At 44.5% G+C, this 23,881-nt stretch overlaps 2 protein-coding genes across 3 annotated transcripts in view; one reads left to right on the top strand and one right to left on the bottom strand.

The window, feature by feature from the left end:
- Window positions 1–9,926: 9,926 nt before the first annotated feature.
- MBOAT4 (membrane bound ghrelin O-acyltransferase MBOAT4) lies at window positions 9,927–19,898 on the bottom strand. Of its 2 annotated transcripts, none has more exons than XM_080797824.1 (3): window positions 19,826–19,898; window positions 13,498–13,722; window positions 9,927–11,097 (listed from the first exon to the last, which is right to left on the bottom strand). In XM_080797824.1, exons 2-3 carry the CDS (start codon window positions 13,674–13,676, stop codon window positions 10,131–10,133), a joined length of 1,146 nt encoding a protein of 381 aa, XP_080653950.1. In that variant the 5' UTR covers window positions 13,677–13,722; window positions 19,826–19,898; the 3' UTR covers window positions 9,927–10,130. The 2 variants fall into 2 exon arrangements, with proteins under 2 accessions (XP_080653950.1, XP_080653951.1); XM_080797825.1 differs by lacking the exon at window positions 19,826–19,898 and adding an exon at window positions 16,676–16,809.
- Window positions 19,766–23,881, top strand: part of DCTN6 (dynactin subunit 6) — a 25,354-nt gene continuing 21,238 nt past the window's right edge. The window contains exon 1 of the mRNA XM_080797829.1: window positions 19,766–20,122. Within this exon, the coding sequence (XP_080653955.1) occupies window positions 19,845–20,122 (278 nt within the window). The 5' untranslated portion in view covers window positions 19,766–19,844. The remainder of the gene's footprint in view (window positions 20,123–23,881) is intronic.

Below are 23,881 nucleotides of genomic sequence, written 5' to 3'. Positions count from 1 at the left end.
CAGTGATTGAGATGGTTAAATGTTAGCTATCATTACTGCTTCTTACCAGTTCTCTGCACTGCTAAGCAGTTCCCTCTTCTCATGGGAGTAGACAAACTGAAGAAACAGAACATTTTCACAATCCAGTCTTAGTATATTGCTGACAGGAGTCACCCTGTTAGCCTCAGAGTATCTCTTGGAAATGCTCTACCTCCCTGGTCTTCTCATTCATTGCAGTATTTCAGGAAGACCTATTGATTATCTAATAAACACCACCAAGGTGCCATGACACACTTCCGATGACTTAAGTATATGTGATCCTCCCTACCCCCACTCCCGCACCAAACTGAGAAATGATACACTTTTTTTTTTTTTTTTAAGAATAGGGAAATATATTGCCACACTTAGAACAAGAAGGGAAAGTCTTGGTAGATCTGAAACTAAGAAATCTCTGAGAAAATGAGAACCTACATGATCAAATTGAAGAACAAAACTGTAGCCTAGAATGCTGGTGGCAAGCGCATGGGAGGATGCTACCGTAAAACATGGGAGCCATGCCAAGGAGGCCCTTTATCAGCACAACTGGTGGCATCCAGAGTAGGGAAGGGGCTCAGAGAGGCAACATACTGAGGCAGTTTACTGAGAGATTCTTTGGGGTGCTGCAGGGGGAGCAGCCAAACCAGCAGATCTTTATGCATCTCCACACACAGACCCATCCCCGTCTCACACCTTCCAGGCTGGGTTGGAGGATGTTTCCTGAAGTAGCAAAAGTGGGAATAGCCAAGTCCAAGAGGCCAGCCAGCAGGAAACCCTGCGCAGTGGCACCTCTTTCTTCTCCCTAACTCACTGAAAACACCACCCCTCCCTTTCCTCAGGCTGGGCAAGCAGGAGCAACAGTTGGTCTAGCCAGGGGTTCTCCATAGCAGAGGGGAGTTCCCAGACAGGGATAACCGAATAGTTCAGGAATGACCGTCAGAAGACGACAAACTCACAGAATTTAGCACTGAGGAAACAGTTAACAGAACGAAAAGAAGCTCCATGTTGACAGTTTTGAAAATCGAAGCCATCCAAAAGACCATATCAAGTGGTGTACAACATCAGGCTGATGAAGTTACAGAATATTTTATGTATTTTGCACCCAAATCCAATTAGATTACCCAGGACCACTGTTTTGCCTTTTTCCTCAGAGCTGCTTTGTCATATCACAGTGGATTTAATTCAAAGACACACAGTATAGTCTTACTAACGGGTAAACATTTTCCCACAGCATATTCTCCCTGTAACATCCTCTCCTGTGACCGTGAACATGGAACCCACTATCTGCTTGGATGGGAAGGAAGGGAAAAGCTGTATCTGCTATTACACATCTTACATGAGACATTCCATAGGGCACCATAGGCATTTACTCATCACACAGACATTTTTGGAATCAGACACCAGGGCTACAAAATAAAATGGGAAGTGAGATGAGAACAAACAAAAGTATCTTGGACATCCCTGCTACATTCTATCTACCAAGTAGCGGTGTGACTCTAGAGGAAGTAGCAACAGCAGCAGAGGGAGGATAGAGAAGGCTTCACAAAGAAAATGGTTGTTGGGACACCTGGCTGGCTCAGTCAGTTGAGCATGTGACTCTTGATCTCAGGATTGTGCATTTGAACCCCATGTTGGGTGTAGAGATTACTTTTTTAAAAAGAAAAAGACAATGGTGGTTGATCTTGGTCTAGGATGATAATAAAGAACCATTCAAGCCCCCAACCTGTGTGACAGTTAATGTTCTTATGTTCATGTTTCTCTTCCAAAGTATTTCTGGGAATCCCAGGATTGCGTGTGTTACACAAACTGGTCATGGTTGTTGCTTGTCCCTCAGTTGGACTCTGGCACTGGATTGGCTTCCATTGTCTGCATCCACCTTTCCACCACTTTCTAATTGCTTTTCCCTTTATCCCTATATCCTGCACCCCAACCGTGGATAGGACCCTCTCCCTTGATCCTGTGAAGCACACCTAAAATCGGGCTATAACTTCAAACAAGTCTTTTACCAAAGGCCTGAGGGAAAGAGATAGGAATTACTACACAACCCTCACCCCCCCCCCCAAAGAAAACCCAAAACTGATCATCATACTCACTGTCTTCTACAGTCGTTGGCTGTGTACTTGCTTGTAAGGCTGCTCCAACTCTCTCTACAGCTCTGACCTGTGCCAGGTTGCAGGTAGCATTTTACCTCCCCTAAAAGGGATTCTCAAATCCCCTGCAAGGGGACTTATAAGGTCTCCTTACATGACTCCAGGCCCCCTTGATCTGCAGTAACGCATCTCAGCCCACAGAAGACAGGGTTCTTCATAATGAAGCATGTTATTCTTTCAACAATTTTAATCTAGAAGGAAGATTTTGTTTATTTTAGTCTCCATTGAATCAGAGAACATCAGATAAACCCACTTGGAGAGACATTCTATGAAACAACTGGTACTCAGCAAAAGTCATGAAAGACGAGTCATCGCGGTCATGAGAGACAAGGAAAAACTGAGGAACTGTCACAGATGGGAAGAAACCATGGAGACACAGCAATTAAATGGAAATGCAATCCTGCTGTAGATCTGGAGCGGCACAATGACATTGGGGGAGAATTGGTGAAATTTGAATAAGGTCAGTAGTTTGGTAGTTAGTAATATTGTGCTGATACTAATTGCTTTGTAATTGTGCTGTGGTTGTATAAGTTGATAACTTTAAGAGTAAAAGAGACATGAATTCTCTGTACTATTTTTGTTCAACTTTCTGTAAGTCTAAAACTATTTCAAAATAAAAAGTTTTTTAAAGTATCATTAGCACCCACCAGATCAGCAAAATTGTAAGTCTTGACAATATCAGTAACTGGAAAGGACATGTAGCAAATTAAACACAAATACTGCCAGTGTAAGTGTCTATTGGTATAATCACTTTGGAGAGTATATAGGAATATTTGACAACATCTAGCAAAATTGGAGATCTGTGAGCGTTATAACCAAGTGACTCCATGAGTAGGAACATATCCTGTGGAAACCCTGATTCATGCACTCAAGGAACCATGTATAAGAATGTCCATCACTGGGGCGCCTGGCTGGCTCAGTGGGTTAAAGCCTCTGCCTTCAGCTCAGGTCATGATCCCAGTGTCCTGGGATCGAGCCCCGCATCAGGCTCTCTGCTCAGCAGGGAGTCTGCTTCCCCCTCCCTCTGCCTGCCTCTCTGCCTACTTGTGATCTCTCTCTCTGTCAAATAAATAAATAAAATCCTAAAAAAAAAAAAAAAGAATGTCCATCACTAATTTTTTAAAAAGATTTATTTCTTTTTTTTTTTAAGATTTTATTTATTTATTTGACAGATCACAAGTAGGCAGAGAGGCAGGGAGAGGGAGAGGGGGAAGCAGGCTCCCTGCTGAGCAGAGAGCCTGATGCAGGGAGCTGAAGGCAGATGCTTAACTGACTGAGCCACCTAGACATCCCATCACTAATTATTTTAATAACAAATACTGGGGGGGGGGGGCGGTGGGAAGGAGACTGGGTAAATAAATTGTGGTGCATTCATACTGTATAGTGAACACTGTATACAGCAGTGAAAATGCAGGGACCACGGCCTGTATAGACCAGCATGAATGAACCTAACAAGGAACTGGGTGAAAAGTCAAGTCACAAAAGGATACTGGACAATAATACCATTTATATAAAGTTTAAAGCATTCCCCAGGGGCGCCTGGGTGGCTCAGTTGATTAGGCATCTGCCTGTGGCTCAGGTCGTGATCTCAGGGTCCTGGGATTGAGCCGCACGTCAGGCTCCTTGCTCAGTGGGGAGACTGCTTCTTCCTCTCCCTCTGCCTGCTCGTGCCCTCTCTCTTCTCTCTCTGTCAAATAAATAAATAAAATTTAAAAAACTATTTAAAAAAAATACACACCCCCAAATACTACATACTGTTTTGGGATAAATAAACTATGTCGTTAAAATATAAAATACAGGTGAGGTGAGAAAGTGGGAATAAGTAATCAAGGAGGAATTAAAAAAAGACTTCAATTGTATTCTCAGTGTTTTATTTTTTTAACTTTTCATGGTACATACACAGACATTTTATTAAATTATACTTTACCTTTTTTGATAATTACTTTTAAAGATAGAAGAACATGTTACAGGAAAGTCTTACAAATAGATTAGGGAAAAAAATTTAAAAGAAGTAGCAAAATACATGAGTCCACAATTTCTGAATAAAAATCTGTAAGTAGATGGTCAGTAAGGTATATATGGAGAGGGCGTTATTCTTGTTAGTAAGTCAATGAAATGTAAACAATATAACGCTTTATACCACTTACAAATATGGCAAAGAGTTTTATGAAATTATAATACCCAGGTAGGGCACATGAAATGATCACTCTCAACAGATTATAGGTAGAAGTGTAAATTGGTACAAACATCTTCAAATGTGGGGGACCTGGCTGGCTCAGTCAGTGGAGTATGGGACTTTGATCTTAGTGTTGTGAGTTCAAGCCCCATGTTGGGCATAGGACTTACGTTTAAAAAAAAAAAAATAGAAGAAAGAGAAGAAAACTTTTTAAAAAGTCTCAAATATAATTTGGTGATAAATATTAAAAGCCTCCAAGGATGCATGTTATTTAGTCTATTAACTACCTGAATCGTAATCCTTTCGAACTAATCAGAGATAGAAGATAGTCATCACCTTATTAATTATAGCAGTGAAAAATTAAAACAATGCTAAAGTCACATAACAGAAGTTGGATTAAATAAGTCATGAATGTATTAGGCAGTTATTAAAAATCACATAGTAAAAAAAATCACATTGTAAAAATGCAGACACAGGAACACTTCATAAGGAACACCTTATAAAGAGACACTTTATAAGCATCTGTCTTCTGCTCAGGTCAAGATCTGAGGGTCCTGGGACCAGGCAGAGCCCTGTGTCAGGCTCCCTGCTCAGCAGGGCGTCTGCTTCTCCCTCTCCCTCTGCCCGTTCCAACCCACTACTCGTGTGTGTGCACTTTCTCTCTCTCTCTCTCTTAAATAAAATCTTTTAAAAGTTAAGGATTTTAAGGGAACAAAGGGAATTGCAAAGAATGAACAGTCTCTACCAGACCAGGAAATACCCTAACCATATCAGAGGCAATAGATCAATGGTAAAATTCCCCATGCTGTTTGAAGAGTAAAGATGAGCCTAACACATTCTTGAGTTGTTTTTGTAGGATTGAAACTGTGTCGCATAGGGTTAACGAGTTTAAAACTAGCAGAAAATGTAGAACTTATTTTTCAGAGAATGATTTCTCCCTGATCAACTATTGTTTATTTTCAGATCCACTAATATATATTCTGTCTCTGCAGAAGCCTGGACGCAGGGTCAACTGATTAGGTTTCAGCCCTATAAACAAGCAAGGCCCTGCATGCCTTACGTGAGCCCAGGAGCCCATCCAGGTTACATCTGCTCTCAAAGCGCACCACCTCCTATTACAGGGGTCTTGGAACTATATTTTCCAGATTCCCTTGCCTCCAGGGTCCTGTGTTTAATCTATATTTTGCTAATAAAATATACTCACCATGCTTTGGTGAGATGAAAGAGGTTCTCCCTCTGCCAACAGCGGTATGCAGGCTTAAACAGATGTGAATTTTCTCAAGGGTTGACAGGACTCTGCATTCCACTGCTTTTAAGCAGATGCAAGGAATTTGTGACTTTGGCAGTGGTTTCCTGACTTGTGGGTGTTATTGGAAACTTTCTGACCTCTGGATTGAGGTATGTGATGACCAGAGCCAAAGGCAGACACTCAACCAACTGAGCCACCCAGGTGCCCCTTTTTGGTTCTTATCTTAAAAAAAAAAAAAAAAAAAAAATCTTTAGGGTCCAAAACAATTCAAAGGGGAAAGAATAGCCTTTTTAGCAATGGTGCTGGAACAACTGGATAAACACAGGCAAAGGAATGAAACTGGACCCCTACCTCACTCTGTCTTCAAAAGTTAAATCAAAATATATCATAGACCTAAATGTAAGAGCTAAACTATAAAGGTTTAAGATTTACATAAGTGTAAATCTTCATGACCTTGGATTATGCAATGGTTTCGTAGATAACGAGAAGCAACAACCAACCAAGGGGAAAATACAAATTGCGCTCCTCAAGATTAAAAACTTCTGTGCTTCAAAGGACACCATCAAGAAAGTGAAAATAAACCCACAGAATGGAAGAAGATATTTGCAAATTACATATCTGATAAGGATCAAGTACCCAAAATATTTAAATAACTCTTAATAATTCTACAGCCGAAAGCCCCTAGTAACCCAATTTTAAAATGGGCAAAGCACTGCATAGACATTTCTCTAAAAGAAAGGTACAAATGCTAATAATCATACGAAAAGGTGCTCAACATTGTTAATCATTAGGGAAATGCAAATCAAAACCACAATGAGAGCGGTGCCTGGGTGGCTAAGTCAGTCAAGCATCCAGCTCTTGGTTTTTTTTTTGTTTTTTTTTTAAGATTTTATTTATTTGACAGACAGGGATCACAAGAAGGCAGAGAGGCAGGCAGAGAGAGAGAGAGGAGGAGGCAGGCTCCCTGCTGAGCAGAGAGCCCGATGCGGGGCTCGATCCCAGGACCCTGGGATCATGACCTGAGCCGAAGGCAGAGGCTTTAACCCACTGAGCCACCCAGGCGCCCCCAGCTCTTGGTTTTGATTCAAGTCATGATCTCTTGGGTTATGAGATGGAGCCCCACATCAGGCTCCGTGCTCACTGGGGAGTCTGCCTGAAAATTCTCTCCCTCTGACCCTCCTCCCACTCTCTCTCTCTCTCTCTCTCTCTAATAAACAAATAAAATCTTTAAAAAAAAATACAGTGAGATACAATTTTAACCCACTAGAATGTCTAGAATGAAAAAGATATAACAAGTGTTGACAAAGATGTGGAGAAACTGGAATCCTCATACACTGGACTAGGAAGTAAAACATACAGCTGATGTGGAAAACAGTTTGACAGTTACTCAAAAAGTTAAACATAGTTCTGTATGACCCAGCAATTCTGCCCATCCATATATACCCAAGAGAATTGAAAACTTAGATCTACACAAAAAATTGAACACAAATGTTCATAATAGCATTAGTCATAAGAGCCAAAGAGTGAAGTGTCTTTTTTTGTGAGATGTCTGTTCCCAGCTGTGACTTTTTTCCTTAGATTAATTCTTTCAAATCACATTGTTCTTTATACTGTCCAGTATAAATGGAATACTTTTATAGGATGCAAATACAAAGAGAAGGAAGTATATGTCCTGGCTTTAACCAGTGAGAGGAGCAGAAATTATCCCTGACCATCAATAGGAAGATAGATTTGGAGGCCGAATTGCACTTTAAAAGACTTCATTAACCAACTACTTTTTATTTCTTAAATTTTTTTTTAGAGAGGGAGGGAACTAGGAGCGGAGGCAAAGGAAGAGAGAGAATCTTAAGCAGGCTCCATGACCAGTGTGGAGCCCAACACTGGGCTCTATCTCCCAACCCTCAGAGTATGACCTGAGCCAAAACCAGGAGATGGACACTTAACCAACTGAGTCAGCCAGACACCATGCAACAACTCTTAAAATTGAACATTCTATCATAAGCATTTTCCTAATCATTAAAAGCATTCGCGTAAGGAAATTACAGAAGTGTCATATACGTGCAGAAACTTGCGCTTAAGTTAATCATATAATCATCACAGCATTACTTATAAAACATGGTCAGCATTAGGAGAATTAACACCTAAGTAAACGGTTTGAAGGATTTTCATAAACTGAACACATACCTACCTCCACATGGTTAGCTCCTCAGAAGTGCCTCTATACAAGCACTGATTTTTTTTTTAAGATTTTATTTATTTGACACAGAGAGATCACAAGTAGGCAGAGAGGCAGGCAGAGAGCGGGGCGGGGCGGGGGGGGGGGGGAAGCAGGCTCCCCGCTGAGCAGAGAGCCCAATGCGGGGCACGATCCCAGGACCCTGAGAACTTGACCTGAGCCGAAGGCAGAGGCTCAACCCACTGAGCCACCCAGGTGCCCCTGATTTTTTTTTTTTTTTAAAGAAAGAATGTATTTATTTATTTGAGAGAGAACATAAATGGAACGAGGGGCAGACGGAGAAGCAGGCTCCCTGCTAAGCAGGGACTCTGACGCAGGGCTCCATCCCAGGACCCTGAGATCATGACCCGAGCTGAAGTTGGACATTTAACTGACTGAACCACCCAGGTGCCCCCAAGCATTGATTTTTAAAAAGCTCTATCATAGTCCATTGTAATTCTAATGCTGACCTTTTTTTTTTATGACAAGTAATGCTGTGATGATTGTTCTCTTTCCTCCCAACCCATAACGCCACCACCGCCATCCCACTTGCCCCTCTGGGTTGGATTCTAAGGATAGTCCTCCCAGTGACTTGCTTGTAATGGTCTTAAGAGTACTTTACCACCCCCTTGGCTATCGACTGTTTCCCCTTGATTATCCCCATTCCTGGAAAGCCCTGTTTGTCCATACTGTCTCCTCTGGGCTATTGAGTGTGGTGAGAGAAAGTCTGGAACCATGCAGGTTAAGGCCACTACAAATTCATACCGCCTGTTCAAGGCCCTCACTGCCTGCTGCGGTGTGCTCTGTGTGTGAAGGCTGGGCTGTTTGTCTGCCTTCATGCTCGTGAGTGATACTGACATACCTTTCTAAGTGATCTATCACTTCTAACTTAGTATTATCTTTGCCAAGTTTTAAAGAGTAGAAGCTCACTTGCAATTTTATGTTTTGAAAAGAATGCCGATGGTTGGTTTTGGAAGCTTCGATGCTCATACCATGCTTCCTGCGGTGGGGTAGATGGGGTAAGTGAATGATTTTAAGTGGGACACAAAGAAACATTTTGTACGTGTTTCTTTAGTGAGTGTGAGAGTCAAATATAGTGAATCCACTAAACTCAGTGTTCAGCGGTACCATGGCTTAGAAAGAGGACAAGTTTTAAAAGTAAGCTGAGCTAAAGTTAAAGAAAAACAAATTATGGGGCGCCTGGGTGGCTCAGTCGGTTGAGCATCTGCCTTCCATTTAGGTCATGATTCCAGGGTCCTAGGATTGAGTCTGCAGTCGGGCTCCTTGATCAACGAGGAACCTGCTTCTCCCTCTCTCCTGCTTATGCACTCTCTCTGTCAAATAAATAAATAAATCTTAAAAAAAAAAAATAAGTTAAAAGAGAGAGAGAAACTGTAATGATGTGACCGGCCAGGCAGCCAGCAGGCAGAGGCGCTGTGACAGCGACCGTGGGATCACACATATTCGCTACCCCTCAGCAGTCTTGACAGCTTTCTCTCGGGGCCCTCCCAGAGAGCGAAACAGAGAGAGTTATGTAGGCTATGCCAAGAAAAGGGAACCAGACCCTCAACATCGTACTAAAATAGGGCTTACTTCTTGTTTTTGGCCTCTTCATGTGACATATCTCATAGGTCAGTTTTGTGCCTGTTATGTAAGTGGTTATCATGGCTCAGCCAGATTTTCAGTGTATTAACAGATTCGGAGATAATAGCAGCCTTTCCATTTTGAGACCAAAATTTTCAAATTACCTCTAGAGGAGAATGAGTCTCTAGTTTGTGGACAAGCCAATATGAGAACCTGATTTAGAGGGCTTTTTAAAGTCATCTCTACATCCCACATGGGGCTAGAACTCACAACCCCAAGATCAAGAGTCACACACTCTGAGTGAGCCAGCCAGGCAGGTGCCCCTGATTGAGATTTCTGCTGTTTTTGTCTTGCTAAACTCGCCGTCCAGGATCAAGTGGAACTGTTGGAGACTCAGTGTTTGGGTGTCCAGCTTTTACCACTTGCCTTTTGGTTGGCAGTACCTTCTGTGTTCACCTATCACCTTTCCTTGCTTCCATGCCCAAACTATAAGTCCTAAGGGAAGAAACCATCTCTTTGTCTTTTTTTTTTTTTTTTAATCTTCAGTACCAGTACTATAGCTTGTGAAAGTAGATACACAAATTTCTACGGGCAGACACCAGGAATATACATCCAGTACTTGGAAAAAAACAAAAACAAAAACCTAGTATGGAAGAGTTCAAGCCTCGGCCTCATCAACACACCATCTGGCACTTTCTCAACTCTGTTTCGTGGATGTATAAGCTGAAGGCGGGAGAGAAGCTATGAGTTAAATGTCTGCTTTCTCTTTCCCAATAGAAAAAGCAAAATGCAGTACACCAGGGGGAAGACACTGTTGTAGGAACTACACAGCAGCCAGAGGGAGGAGAGGCTCCGGGCCTCCACGGCCAGCATTATGTAAGCAATGATGAGCTGGGTGTGGGCCCAAGTGAGTGCTCGATAGAGCAGGTGCATGGGCCAAGATCTGATAAACAAGCGGGCAGAAGCGTGAATCAGGTAGTCGGCCTCCACCATCAGAGCCCAGCACAGGAAACCGAACACCTGTCCTGGATGGAGCCCATGCCACCAGGCCGAGAAGGCGAAGGTCTTCAGCAGCGGCCAGGCCCCGCCGTGCTGGAACACGAGGCGTCGGAGCCACCGCGCTGTGCTTTGGTTCCACTTTCTCGCGAACAGGGAGATCCTGTGGGTCGTTTCCAGTGTCCAGATGTCCGCATCTGGGAGGTAGCCCTCCTCACCGGGGCCGTGAGCAAACCCAGGTCCAAAGCCTGCGGCGCGGAGGAGGGCGTCATCCAGGATCCAGCAAGAGTAGTAGGTGAGTTTGAAGAACCCGGCTGTGGACCACATGACTCGAATACACTCGAGCTGCTGGCAGTCAGCCAGACCTGCTCCTGCTCTCACCACCTTCCCCAAGACCGCCTTTAGGCACTCGAGGCCCAGGATCTGCAGACCCCTCTGGCTCAGAGCCCAGACGGAGCACCTGGGACTCAAAGTGCCAGACCCTTGAACACGAGCCTGGAATGTCTGGAAGGAACACAGGGGGCCTCCTAGGAGAGCAGGGAAAAAGAGCAAGTAGCTGATGTAGGACAGCACCTCACACAGATGCTCAGACAACGAGCTTCTTTCCCCGATGCCTCTTGATGCTGCCTTTACTTTTCCCTCACGGATATCCAGAGAGAGGGATGTCACCCTCTGGGTCAATAGCATGAGGGAAGAAAGAGTGATGCAGAACCTGAAAGAGATTTATTTCAAATGTAAAGACGCTCCACAATTTATTTCATCCCATTCCAGTCCCTCACACATGACCCCACAGCGAACAGCAGCCCTAAACAATGGAGACCTATGTCCAGCCCTGCGGGGCTCCCACAAAGATTCTTGTTTGTTTTTTTTTTTTTAAGATTTTATTTGCTCATTTGACAGAGATCACAGGCAGAGAAACAGGCGGGGGGTGGGGAGGGGGGGAAGCAGGCTCCCTGCTGAGCAGAGAACCCGATACGGGACTCGATCCCAGGACCCTGAGATCATGACCTGAGCCGAAGGCAGAGGCTTAACCCACTGAGCCACCCAGGTGCCCCGCAAAGATTCTTGAGTTACTTCTCACCACAGGCTGCTCTGGTTAGGATCAAAAGGTAAATGGGGGAAATGAGTCATTAGAGAGGCAACTAGAAGAATGACAAGGGATATTGTGGGGGAAATATTGTTAGGATATTTCTGGGAATGGCTTCTATAGACTAGGATCCGGGACCTGGGAGAAATTTGCCACAAATTTAGTACTGAAGAGATTATGGGAAGGCGAAGATTTTAAATATGAACCGGTCCTTGTCAGTAAGATTCTGCAGGCTTTTGCCTCTGTGCTCAGGAACTGTGAGTCAATCTTGGGGTTCAGGGTGTGCAGTGAGTCATTAGCAATTTGAGGGTGTTCTTAACCAGTCACCTGAACTGCTCGTGCTTCAGTGTTACAAGGTAGAGAAGATCGTGACAGCAAGGTTTTTATGGAGAAGAGTAATGAAATTACATGATGCCCTCTACAATCAGGAACTCTGTCCTGTGGAGAGAAAATGGCAGTTTCCCACGTTTCCCACAGTTTCTATCTGTGAGTCTGAGGATTTAAGGACAACTGGCTTCCCCTGATTGATCCAAACAGTAGGCAAAATAGCCTTCAAACGCCACCAACTCCTGTTTATACACCTGCTATTGTGGGCTGAATGTGTTTCCCCCAGATTCGTGTGTTGAAGCCCTAACCGCCAGTGCCTCAGAATGTGACTGCGTTTGGAGACAGTGTGAGTAAGTTAAAATGAGGTCATCGGGGTGAACCCTAATCCAGTATGACGGGCATCCTTATAAGAAGAGGAGATTAGGACACAGACACACACACACAGGGAAGACCAGGTGAGCACACATGGAAAGACAGCCATCTACAAGCCAAGGAGAGAGGCCTCGGAAGAAGCTGAACCTGCCAACACTTTGACCTTGAACTTCCAGCTTCTAGAGGAAGTACATTTCTGTTGTGTGAGTCACCTCCTCTGCAGTACCTTGTTTGGACAGTCAGAGCAAACTAATACATCTTCCCATCTCAGCTCTGGCTCAGTCTTCTTCCCATCGACCAGATCCTGTTCAGCTCGCTCCTCCAGCCCCTATCAGGTGCCCGCTTCTTACTGAAATCCTAATTCACCACACCCTAGTCAGTACTCCCCACCCCCTACCTGCCTGCCATCTTGCCTCTTCTCCCAAGAAGCAAACCCTTAAGCCTTTGGTGAAAACAGTGAGGATGAAGAAAAGGATTCTAGTGTGGTAGGGATGGTAGAATGAGAGCACCAACGGCAAACTAGAGTCAGACAGGTGACCCGCCTCGACAGGTCACAGCCCCTGTTCTCTGAGTGACCACAGACCCACACCAATTGTGGTAAGAGAGGAAGCCAGGGACCACAGGGCTCGAGATCGCAGAGATACCTGTTCTCCCCTAATCTAGGTGATCTCACTGCCTCATGAAAAACACTTCTCTAAATGGTAATCAGTGCCTGATTCATTTCCTAGACTGGTAACTACGCTTCTTCTGGGAGGACGCAACAGCTGAGTCTCAATGAAAGCAAAACCCTTGCATAGCAGCTTCCACCGGAAGGCAGCGAAGATTTACAGTGGGTTTATACCTTCCTGGTGCTGCCGAAGGGGAGCAGAGGCTGCCGACTGTGTGTCTAAACCAGCCAGTCTGAGCTGAGCCAACCGTGCTTAGTCACTTCTAAGCAGACCTTATCTGTGGGCCCTGGGACTCCTGGTTCGATGCCCTTTTCAGGCACAATGATAAGTACAGCGAAGTGCCAGGCACTGTGTGACATGGGCAACATGTAGCAGTTACTTATAGTCGTTTAATTACATTTATATTAATTATCTCGAACTTAAGAGTCTTACAATACAGGTATTATTATAGACACACACACACACACACACACACACACACACACACTATTGTTTTTTAGGAAAAAAAAATGAGACTGAGAGGTTAAATGACTTGCTTAAGGTCACACTGCCCCAATGTGTAAGAATTCGCATTCAAACTCATCCCCCAGGTTCTCTCCACTTTCACCGTGGTGCAAGCACAGCCTTGGCTGGGTTAGTATAACCAAGTGAACTTTACCTTGTGGAAGGACGTTCTTGGAGATAGTATTCGGTATAGTGCAGCCCCAGGTGACAGAGCGTCTGCCAGCTCATCTGGGAGATGAAAGCCCACCTGTGCACATCCCGTGGGCCGAGCCAGGAAATCAGCACCCCAGCCCACAGAGCGGGGATGAGGACAAGCACAGCGAAGGAACCCATGGCTGCCAAGGCCAGGGCGCCCCCTCCAGCCAGGAGAAAGAGGTACCTATTAAAGAGAAAGGACAAGTGTGAGACTGACTTGGAACGGTGTGACAAAGGAGTCACACAGATGTCATTCTCGATAATCCAATGGAGGTAAGCCCCATGTATCACCTGAAGAAGCCATCCTGTTATCACCCAAAGTCTTCCTTTTGTTTTTCTGAGGGAGTGAACCGAGGGAGAAAAAGCCAGAGTCCATTTGCAAACAACTATCTCAGGAGACAACTTTTTTAAAAAGATTTTTTTAAATTTATTTGACACAGAGAGAGAGAGCATGAGCAGAGAGGAGGAACAAGGGGAGAGGGAGAAGCAGGCTCCCCGCTGAGCCGAGAGCCCGATGCAGGGCTCCCAGGACAACGGGATCATGACTTGAGCCGAAGGCAGACGCTTAACCGACTGAGCCACCCAGGCGCCCCTCAGATGAATTTTGATTCCTACCTCAGTGATCCTGCGAACCTCTCTTTGATGTCCGTCACTCAAGTGGGAACGACACCCCTGACAATCCTCCGGAAGGTTTCTTGGTGGGGACAGCTTACAAATCTAGTGGCTTGCTGCCTGAATGAAGGGTTGTAAAGCCAGTGTCGAGGATCTAGGAGAGCTCTCTAGACATCGCCCCGTGGAGATGAGCCTCTTTCCTTGTCGCTGGGTTGCACTGTCCTGAACCATTCCGGAGACAGTGGGAAAGGGGATTCTGTGCCTCTCTCTGCTAAGTGTTTGAAAACTCAGTTAGAAAATCTTTATATGTGCTCTTAATCCTCTCGACTGCTCTTCCAGATCTTACAAGTTGGTGGGGTTTTTTTTTAATGTTGTTAAAGGACCCACATGAGCGGTTTATGGAAACTACTTCCCTTGGAAGCTGGCAGGTGCCTGAGGATGTGCAGAGACCTGGGAAATTTCACATGATAAGGTCTCAGTTCTTCTTTCCACCTGAACTCATGACCCCACCCTCAAGAGTCCCATGCTTTCCCGAAGGAGTCAGCCAGGAGCTCCTGTTTGTTTTAATTGGTGCCAAATTAATAAATCTGAATGGAGAGGTGTGAAAATCAGGACTGACTAGTCAGGGATAGGAAATTTGAGTCAAAGCGGCCTGTGTCTTCTCGACCACCACAGGGTACATATCACGGCTCTACGGCGTAGGGACACACACACATAGGTGAGAATGTCTTTCTTGGGAGAGACTGGTGGACACCCCAGTGTGAGACACTCTATCACACAAGGCCTGGCCCATTCCTGTGCTTCTGTTTGAGCTCACCCACCCCAGTGAACTCTATGGGCCAAGCCTTTACCTCCCTGCCGTGGAAAAACGAGGGGAACAAGTATTCCTTACACAGGGAAGCCTAAGGTGTCATTGAAATGTCTATACATGTACAACGCAGGCTACATGATATACTGAGTGCTTATTTTATTTCAGTCATTGTGCTAATAACCCCTGCATTAAAAAGTATTTTTATTTAATCCTTAAAATAACCCCATGAGAGAGGCATTATTATTTCCATCTCACGGATCAACTTGGAGAGAATTTATTCACATACATAAGAACACTCAGGAAGGGAGGGACGCAGGACCCACCAGGCTGTCTCCGAAGCCAGCGACCTTAACCCTATGGGAATGAACCTTTGTTTTTGCACTTGCTTTGCCTTATTATTTGTGATTCTTTATCAAGAAAAAACTTTTTTTTTTACAATGCCCCCCTTCCTGACCCCCGTCTCCTAAATGAAGGTAAGGGCCATCCACCAGTTGTGAACGGGTGATAACATACCACAGTTTAGTCAAACTCAGAAAGTCTAACTGATTACTAGATATAGCTGGATTTTATTGAAAATCCTCAATGTATAAAAAAAAATCTTAATTTCTAAAATAAGTGAATTATTAGGAGGTAGCCCTCTGGCAATGGATTTTCATTTTACAAAAGGATATTCCACAAACTTCTTTAAAAACAAGGACTGTGTCAGGGTGCCTGAGTGGCTCACTTGGTTAAGTGTTGGACTCTTGGTTTGGGCTCAGGTCTGATCTCAGGGTTTTGAGATCGAGCCCCCCGCCCTCCCCTGTGTCAGGCTCTGAGCTCAGCATGGAATCTGCTTGTTTTTCTCTTTCCTTCTCCCTCTGCCCCTCTCTGCACTCAATATATCCCTCTCTCTCAAATAAATAAAATAAACCTTTAAAACAAACAAAAAACAGGGACTGTTTTTCATGTATAGAATGTACTAGCTAGATCTAAAATAATTTCAATCAATCTGTCAAATCTCTAGTGACGATAATTTTTGAAACCTAGATTGAGATATAGCTAATCTAAATAATTTGTTTTGACTTATTCCACTTCTCTGAGAAACCATACAAAGGCATTTAAAGAATCAGTTATATATTTAACAAAATTTAATGTTATTGAAAATGATAAAATTCCATGAAATGAAGACTGTTCAAGACCATGTAGGACATACTGTGGGGATACAGATGTATCTGACTGGGGAATTACTGTACCATCTCAACAGCTGTCTCTCCCCAGAGTTTACTTTTATCCTTTTCCCATTTAATGGGAAACTTAGTCAATGGAGTCATGGTGTCAATTTCCAGTCCCATTTCACTCTATTAGAGACACTTATGACCAAACAATCATAGTGGTAGTGGGGTGCCTGGGTGGCTCAATGGGTTAAGCCTCTGCCTTTGGTTTGGGTCATGATCTCAGGGTCCTGAGATCGAGCCCTACATCGGGCTCTCTGCTTAGCGGGGAGCCTGCTTCCCCCCTCTCTCTCTGCCTGCCTCTCTGGCTACTTGTGATCTCTCTCTCTCTCTGTGTCAAATGAATAGGTAAAATCTTTAAAAAAAAAATCAATCGCAGTGATAATCACTTAAAAACAACTGAATAATTAATTATTTAATTTTCACGTCTACAAGCCGATCCATGCTCTTTGACCTTCTATGGTATTCATAGATGTAAGAGTAAAATGAGCCCTTAAACCTACCTGGCATGGGTGGGAAAAGAATCCATAATGCAGAGAAAATTAAACAAAAGTGCAAAAGGGAAAGCCGCCCCTTGATAAAGTGATACAGGATGGAGGAAGAACAGCGGAAGCCAATCCATTGTAAACTGGAACAAAGACTCTGTCCTTTCCAGAGTCCTTTACCGGTGCCGCCCTGTAAGCAAAACCTCAACCAGGCTCTCTTGGATCTTTTTATACGGCTTAGAAAGGACTGGGTGAGTAAAGAGCAAACAGATCACCAGCGAGAAGCAGCATAAAAGTTGGCTTTCTGATAAAAGGAACCACGTTATAGAAACCAAAACGCGTTTTGGTGTTCTATTAAGATGTACGGAAAACATTGCTTTCAGAAGTTCCCCTTTTGTTTGGTTTACATACTGCACTATTTGCCTTTCCAGTCATCTGACTGCCATATTTTCTTCACTAAGTTAATGAAAAATCTCATTTTCTAGTTGTGGACAGATACCTGGCCAGCTGGGGAGGGCAAGCAAGGAAGGACATGAGAATGAGGAAGCGAGACAGGTTCTCAAAGGGCAGGAAGATTCCTCTTCCCAACCACTGTTGTCCTCCTAATGCTATTTCTTTCTTTCTTTTTTTTTTTTTTATAGTACCTAGCACCACCTCTTCCATACCTATTCCTCAATTAGTTTATGGTCTGCCCCCCTGCCAGGATGTGAGCTCTACAAGGGAGGAACTTTGTTTTGTTCATTGCTGTATCCCCCGCACATAGAGCAGTGCTGGACATATGCTATGTACTCAGTAAATACCGGTTAAACATTAAAAGGTCTTAAGGAAGTGAAGTGTAGAGAGGAACATGTAAGGAGAAGCTTTTCTTTGGAGTGCGGACAAGAACTACAAGAGACACTGCCTAGAAGGAAGAAAAGAACAGGCCATCTCTTTGGTGAGTCCCTATCCTGAGCTCAGAGTATTACAACGATGTGTCTGACTGGCCATTTCCCATCCCCGAAGACATATGCAAGAGCGAGCAGCCTTAAGTAAAGGACAGAAGAGTACAGCCTGACATGAAAGCACCTTAAGGGCAAGGACCATCTCTTAGTGAGAGATAGTTCTGCAAAGAAGAAAAGACAGAGAATCTCTTATTAACTGGGGGACTCTGAACTAAGTCCCATCTCTCTGAGACTGAGCTTGAGCTCCTTGATTAAAAAATTAGATAGAAGGGGCACCTGGGTGGCTCAGTCGGTTGGGCATCTGCCTTCAGCTCAGGTCATGATCCCAGGGTCCTGGGATCCAGCCCCACATCGGGCTCCCTGCTTAGTGGGAAGCCTGCTTCTCCCTCTCCCTATGCCCCTCCCCTTGCTTGTGCTCTCTCTCTCTCAAATAAATAAATAAAATCTTTAAAAAATTAGATACAATAATGCCTGTCTCAACAGAATCGTTATGATTAGATAAAGTATGTAAAATCATGGAGTCTAAAGGTGCTTGATGAATGTAGTTGAAAGTAAAACAGATGGAGAACAATAACAATTATTGTTTTTAATGGCATTATTGGGCTACCATTTTATGATAGACTGGTGCCAAGCACCAGGAATATAAAGTTGAGTAAGACATGGCCTCTGCCTTCAAGCAGCTCTCAATCTACGAGGGTGATGGAAATGGCAACAAATACTTTCATCAAAGAATGACAGGTGCAGTGTACCGTGGGTATCCTGTAGTGGGTAAGTAAAGAAGCAATTAGGGGTGCCTGGGTGGCTGAGTCATCAAACGTCTGCCTTTGGCTCAGGCTCTGATCCCAAGGTCCTGGGATCAAGCCCTGCATCACGCTCCCTGCTTGGTGGGAAGCCTGCTTTTCCCTCTCCCACTCCCCCTGCTTGTGTTCCCTCTCTAGCTGTGTCTCTCTCTGTCAAATAAATAAATAAAATCTTTAAAAAAAAAAGCAATTATCTGCAGAGATAGGGAATTTTTAAAAAGCAAAAGAAATGGAAATGCTTAAATCGGTTCTGGAAAGGCCACAGGTGGCACAAAGATCTAGATGAACAGTAGAACAATGACTAAGCTTACACAATATGGAACATATTACAATGTAATCAGATCCCTCATTAAGTTTAACTGTTAGGTATAGAGGAATTGAGTTGCAGTTAATTTGTTAGGAAAAAAGTTATGCTTTTTGTCTTTGAATTAAATATTTATTAATTCCTACTTATACTTTTATATTTGCGTTTTGGAATCAGTACATTTTTAAAAAAGATTTTATTTATTTATTTGACAGAGAGAGAGAGATCACAACTAGTCAGAGAGGCAGGCAGAGAGAGAGAGGAGGAAGCAGGCTCCCTGCTGAGCAGAGAGCCCGATGTGGGGCTCGATCCCAGGACCCTGAGATATGATCTGAACCGAAGGCAGAGGTTTAACCCACATCTGAGACTTAAACCCTCATAGAGGGGCAGGGTGGGGAGCGGGGCAGGTGGAAGCCATCTGGGGCAGAGAGTCAGCTTGGCTTTATGGAGGATGAAAGTGTGATCAGAGAAAGAGGAAGAGGAACATGAAAATAAGGAAGAGGGAAGTAGGCCGGGGCTGGATCTAATCCAGAGGTAGGCGATGGAAAAGAATTAGGATTTTATAAAGAATGGGAAGTGAAATAACTGGATTGGTTTTTACAGTGACTTTTGGCTACAGGAGAATGGCTTGGATGGGGGCTGGAGGGTGGGGATGGGGATGTGACTTTAGAGGTGGGGGGTGGAGGGAGCGGACTGCCCGGGAGAGCTGGCTGTTTAGAGAGGTGGCAGGGTCTTGCCCATGCATTCTGTGCAGGGAGGTGAGGAGAGCCTAGGCTGCCTACTGAGTTTCTAGCTTGAGCATCTAGGTGAATGGTGGATCCCTTCACTGAGATGGAGATCAGAGCGCCAACCGAGGGCATAATTCACAAGCTCCGTTCTATACGTTTTAGGTTTGATAGAACTTTGAGGCATCCAAGTGGAGATGCCAAGTAGGCAATGGAGTAACCAGATGTGAAGCTCGGCAAAGAGGACAGAACTAGAGGTATCAACCCGAGAAAGCCGGCAGGCAGGAAGGCAGTAACCTATGGGAATGCTGAGATCGCTCAGGAAGAGGTGAGCTCACACAACAGAAAAGGGCGCAGGGGCCTGGCCGGAATCAGACAGCAGACACCGGAAAGCAGACCGAAAAAGAACAGTGGCCTATGATGAGGTCGACAGGATGTGTGCCGGGCTGGCACCAAGTCCAACCATCCCCGCCGGACAGCACTGACAATCAGCCGGATCCCACGCGCGGCTGCAGGGTACCAGCCGCCTCCACCAGGGGGAGGAGAAACCTGCGGCCCCAGCAGGCCCCGCCCCGCTCGATCCTGCCAGGCGCTCCAATCGCTTGTAGAGATCATCGCTGGACCCAGGCGGTTGTGTCGATCTCCGCTCCAACTGGAGACCGGGTCCAAGCCATGGCGGAGAAGGCTCAAAAGAGGTGAGTCCGCTGTTTGAAACAGCCCTATTTCTACACTCCGCAGACGCGGCAAAGCTGCTTCTGGTCGCCAGTGGCAGGATCTGAGATGGTGTCTTCTCCCGGGCGCTCGGCCGGGCTGGTTGTTAAAGCCCAGAGCTGGCGGCCGCTGAGGGAGGAGGCGACGAAGGGGGTGTCAGGGAGGATGGGCAAGGGACGTGGAATCGGTGCCAGGAAGGTTTTTTGTTCTTCGGTCCCGTCGCCCTCCTCCGCGACGCGCCGGCGCAGAGAGGGTCTCCGGAGGCGTTGTGCGGGCAGCCTGTCGTCGCCCACTGCTCCGGCACACAGAGGGACGCCCCCGCTCCCCCAAATCCTGCCGGGTTTGGTGAGGCTGCCCACGGTCGGCGGCCTGTAACCTCCGGGCGTTCCGAGACGGCCGCGAAAGTGCCGGCCACACCCCAGTCCCCTCCTGCCCAGTCGGGGGCGGTGTGTGTTGTGTCAGCGCGTCACTGTCGCTCGTCCAAAGGGGGGCCGCGCCCGGCCCGGAGCTGCGTGGATAAGCTCCTTCGCAAACGCGTGAGGACAGCGATGGGGCTTCTCCTCCAGCAGTCCTCACTGCTGGAAACGGGTGGTGGCAGGGAAGGGCTGGGTGGGAGAAGGGCAGCAGCCGCGTTGAGCACCCTCTACTGACTCTTCCTTGAACGGGAAAACCGACAAACCTGATTCTGTCGTAATAAATTAAAATTTAGGGTTTTCTTCTCTTGAGGCAGTTATTTTAGTAGGTTAGGAGGCTAAGGAAAAGGCTAAGCCTTTTCCTCCCAGCCGTCTGAGCCCCTCAGCCACATCACTCCGAAGTGCAGTGGAGCCTACACGGAGACGTTTGGACTGTGTTTGAGTTGGTCTAGTGAATTTAATTATTTTAGACCTCAGAAGTATGCCGATCGGGACACAAACTCGACCTGGGTCCTCTCCCTCAGGCTTAAGACTGGACAGAGGGACACTTGGGAATCGCTCCTCTCCTCACTTGTCTAGGACAAGTTAAATGTTAGCTAATGCCCTTTTCCTAAAAAATCATAGTGAGAGGAAGGCTGAGGAAATGGAAACCTGGAAATAAGGTCTAAAACAGGAGGCATTTTAGAAAGCCTGGTTTATTTGACCAGGGCCTAATAAAATTGCATTATTTTAACACACACCCTCACTCTAAATGAAAAGCGTCAGAGGAATAGCACTTATGAATGGTGATGTATTCAAAGACAGCATCATTCTGCTCTCACAGGAAAAATGCCCAACATGTCAGGATGTTTCCAGGAAACTTTCAGCTAACAGAGAAGACATGATTGATGTTCGATAATGATGCCTCAGGGGCCAACTGCTTCAGGAAATTTCTAATCTCTCGGCTTCAGTTTCCTCATCTATAAGATGAGAGGGTTGGGCCATTTCTGCTTTCTGTTCCATGGTACTAAAGTTTTTCATGCACTGGGTATAGAAAGGTTATATTTTTTCTGTGACTTCAGTAAACACATAACCCAGATACATCATTTCTAGAATTTCGTTAACTTGTGCCTTGTAGAAAGTCGATGTATGTCACAATGATGAACAGATGTAGCTGTGTCTGATCTCACAAATATTTGTGAATATTTGAAGATAGACTCAGGGATTATCAGTTTGGGTTTGTTATATCTTCTTTTAGAGTTTTAAAAATACTTGGCGGTAGGAGAAAAAATTGTGTATGTCTCCTTTTTTTTATTTTTCCCTATCAATAGGGAAGTTGGTGTGATTTAAGAAAAATATTTTTGGTGATACTTTGCACTTGTATTAGTGAATATTTAGGGGGATTCTGGAATGTGAATGATGGAGAGATACGTTAAGGTGTTTGTACCCTGCTAACTCTCAGAGCTTTATTTCTGGTCTCGAACTCTCATGAGCTCTGTTTTCACTTTCTTACTGGGTCTTTCTCTTGAATTTTCTATGGACCCTCAACCTGAATTAATCTAAAATTTAACAAAATAAATTCATTATTTTCATATCCTTTCTTTCCTATGTACTGATGATTTTCAAATCTTCTCACAGATATACCAAATATCTAGTAAACCATCACATAATCTGTCATCGTCTTTTTTTTTGTTTTCTTGGAGATCTCCCCCTTGAAACCTATCAGCTTTGTTCTCTGAGGCTGATGCATGGCTTTTGTCCTGATAATTTCCCTCTGTCCTCACACACTGGGGCCTCTGTTTCTAGAATGTATCTTGTCTGTTGGCATTTATTTAGCTTAGTACATCCTTTGGCAGCTTCCTAATAAAGAGTACTTAAGAGATCTTTTTTTTTTTTTTTAAGTATGAATGTAAGTATGTATGAAAGTAAGTATGAATGAAAGCAAGTAAGTAAGTACTTAAGTAAGTATGAAAATGTCTTTATTCTCCTTCCATACTTGATTGCTAGTTTGGCCGGATAGGTAGCTCTAGTTTGAACATAGTTTTTGCTTAGCATTCTGTAGCTATTGTATTCTGGTTTTCTAGCCTCCAGTATTGCTTTGGCAGCTTCCTAATAAAGAGTACTTAAGAGATCTTTTTTTTTTTTTTTAAGTATGAATGTAAGTATGTATGAAAGTAAGTATGAATGAAAGCAAGTAAGTAAGTACTTAAGTAAGTATGAAAATGTCTTTATTCTCCTTCCATACTTGATTGCTAGTTTGGCCGGATAGGTAGCTCTAGTTTGAACATAGTTTTTGCTTAGCATTCTGTAGCTATTGTATTCTGGTTTTCTAGCCTCCAGTATTGCTTTTGAGGACTCTGAAGCCATTCTGATGATTTTAATCCCTCTGTGTGCCTTTGTTTTTGGTTTTGGTTTTTTTGTTCTGCAAACTGTAAGGATCTTTAGCGTGGCATTCAGAAATTTTAAGAGGATGTTACTTGGCATGGGTCCTTTGCATTCGCATCCTTTTAGAGTTGAGATTAATAACCTTTAGTAATGGGAAATTTTCTTGTATTTTTTTTTTAATTTTATTTATTTATTTGACAGACAGAGATCACAAGTAGGCAGAGAGGCAGGCAGAGAGAGAGAGGAGGAAGCAGGCTCCCCGCCGAGCAGAGTCCGACGTGGGGCTCGATCCCAGGACCCTGGGATCACGACCCGAGCTGAAGGCAGAGGCTTTAACCCACTGAGCCACCCAGGCGTCCCTATTCTTTTTTTTAAAAAAGATTTTATTTATTTATTTGACAGAGAGAGATCACAGTAGACAGAGAGGCAGGCAGAGAGAGAGGGAGAGAGGGAAGCAGGCTCCCTGCTGAGCAGAGAGCCTGATCCCAGGACCCTGAGATCATGACCTGAGCTGAAGGCAGTGGCTTAACCCACTGAGCCACCCACGCGCCCTCTTGTATTATTCTTTAATAGTGTTTTCTATAAATTCTTTTCTGCTTTCAAGATTTCTTTTTTTTTTTTTTCTTTTCCTTAGAGAGAGAGAGAGAGCACAGTGGGGGGGGGGCAGAGGGAGAGAGAGAGAGAAGCAGACTCTGCTGAGCTAGAGCCCAGTTCAATGTGGGGCTCTATCCCAGGACCCATGAGATCATGACCTAAGCTGACCCAGGAGTTGGACACTGAACCAACTGCGCCACCCAGGCACTCCTTGAGGTTTCTTTTATTTGGATTCTCTAATTTTCTTATTTTTCTCCCCCCCCCCATTTTGTTCTACTTTTTGGAAGAGCTCTTTTTTTTAACCTCACTCCTAGTGATTTCAAATTTCGGTCATGTTTTTAATCTCTTGGACCTCGCTCTTCTTGTATTAAT

Source organism: Martes martes (assembly GCF_963455335.1).
Source record: "Martes martes genome assembly, chromosome: 2".
In the NCBI taxonomy this organism is placed as follows: domain Eukaryota; kingdom Metazoa; phylum Chordata; class Mammalia; order Carnivora; family Mustelidae; genus Martes; species Martes martes.
This window is presented reverse-complemented; position numbering and strand designations above follow the sequence as displayed.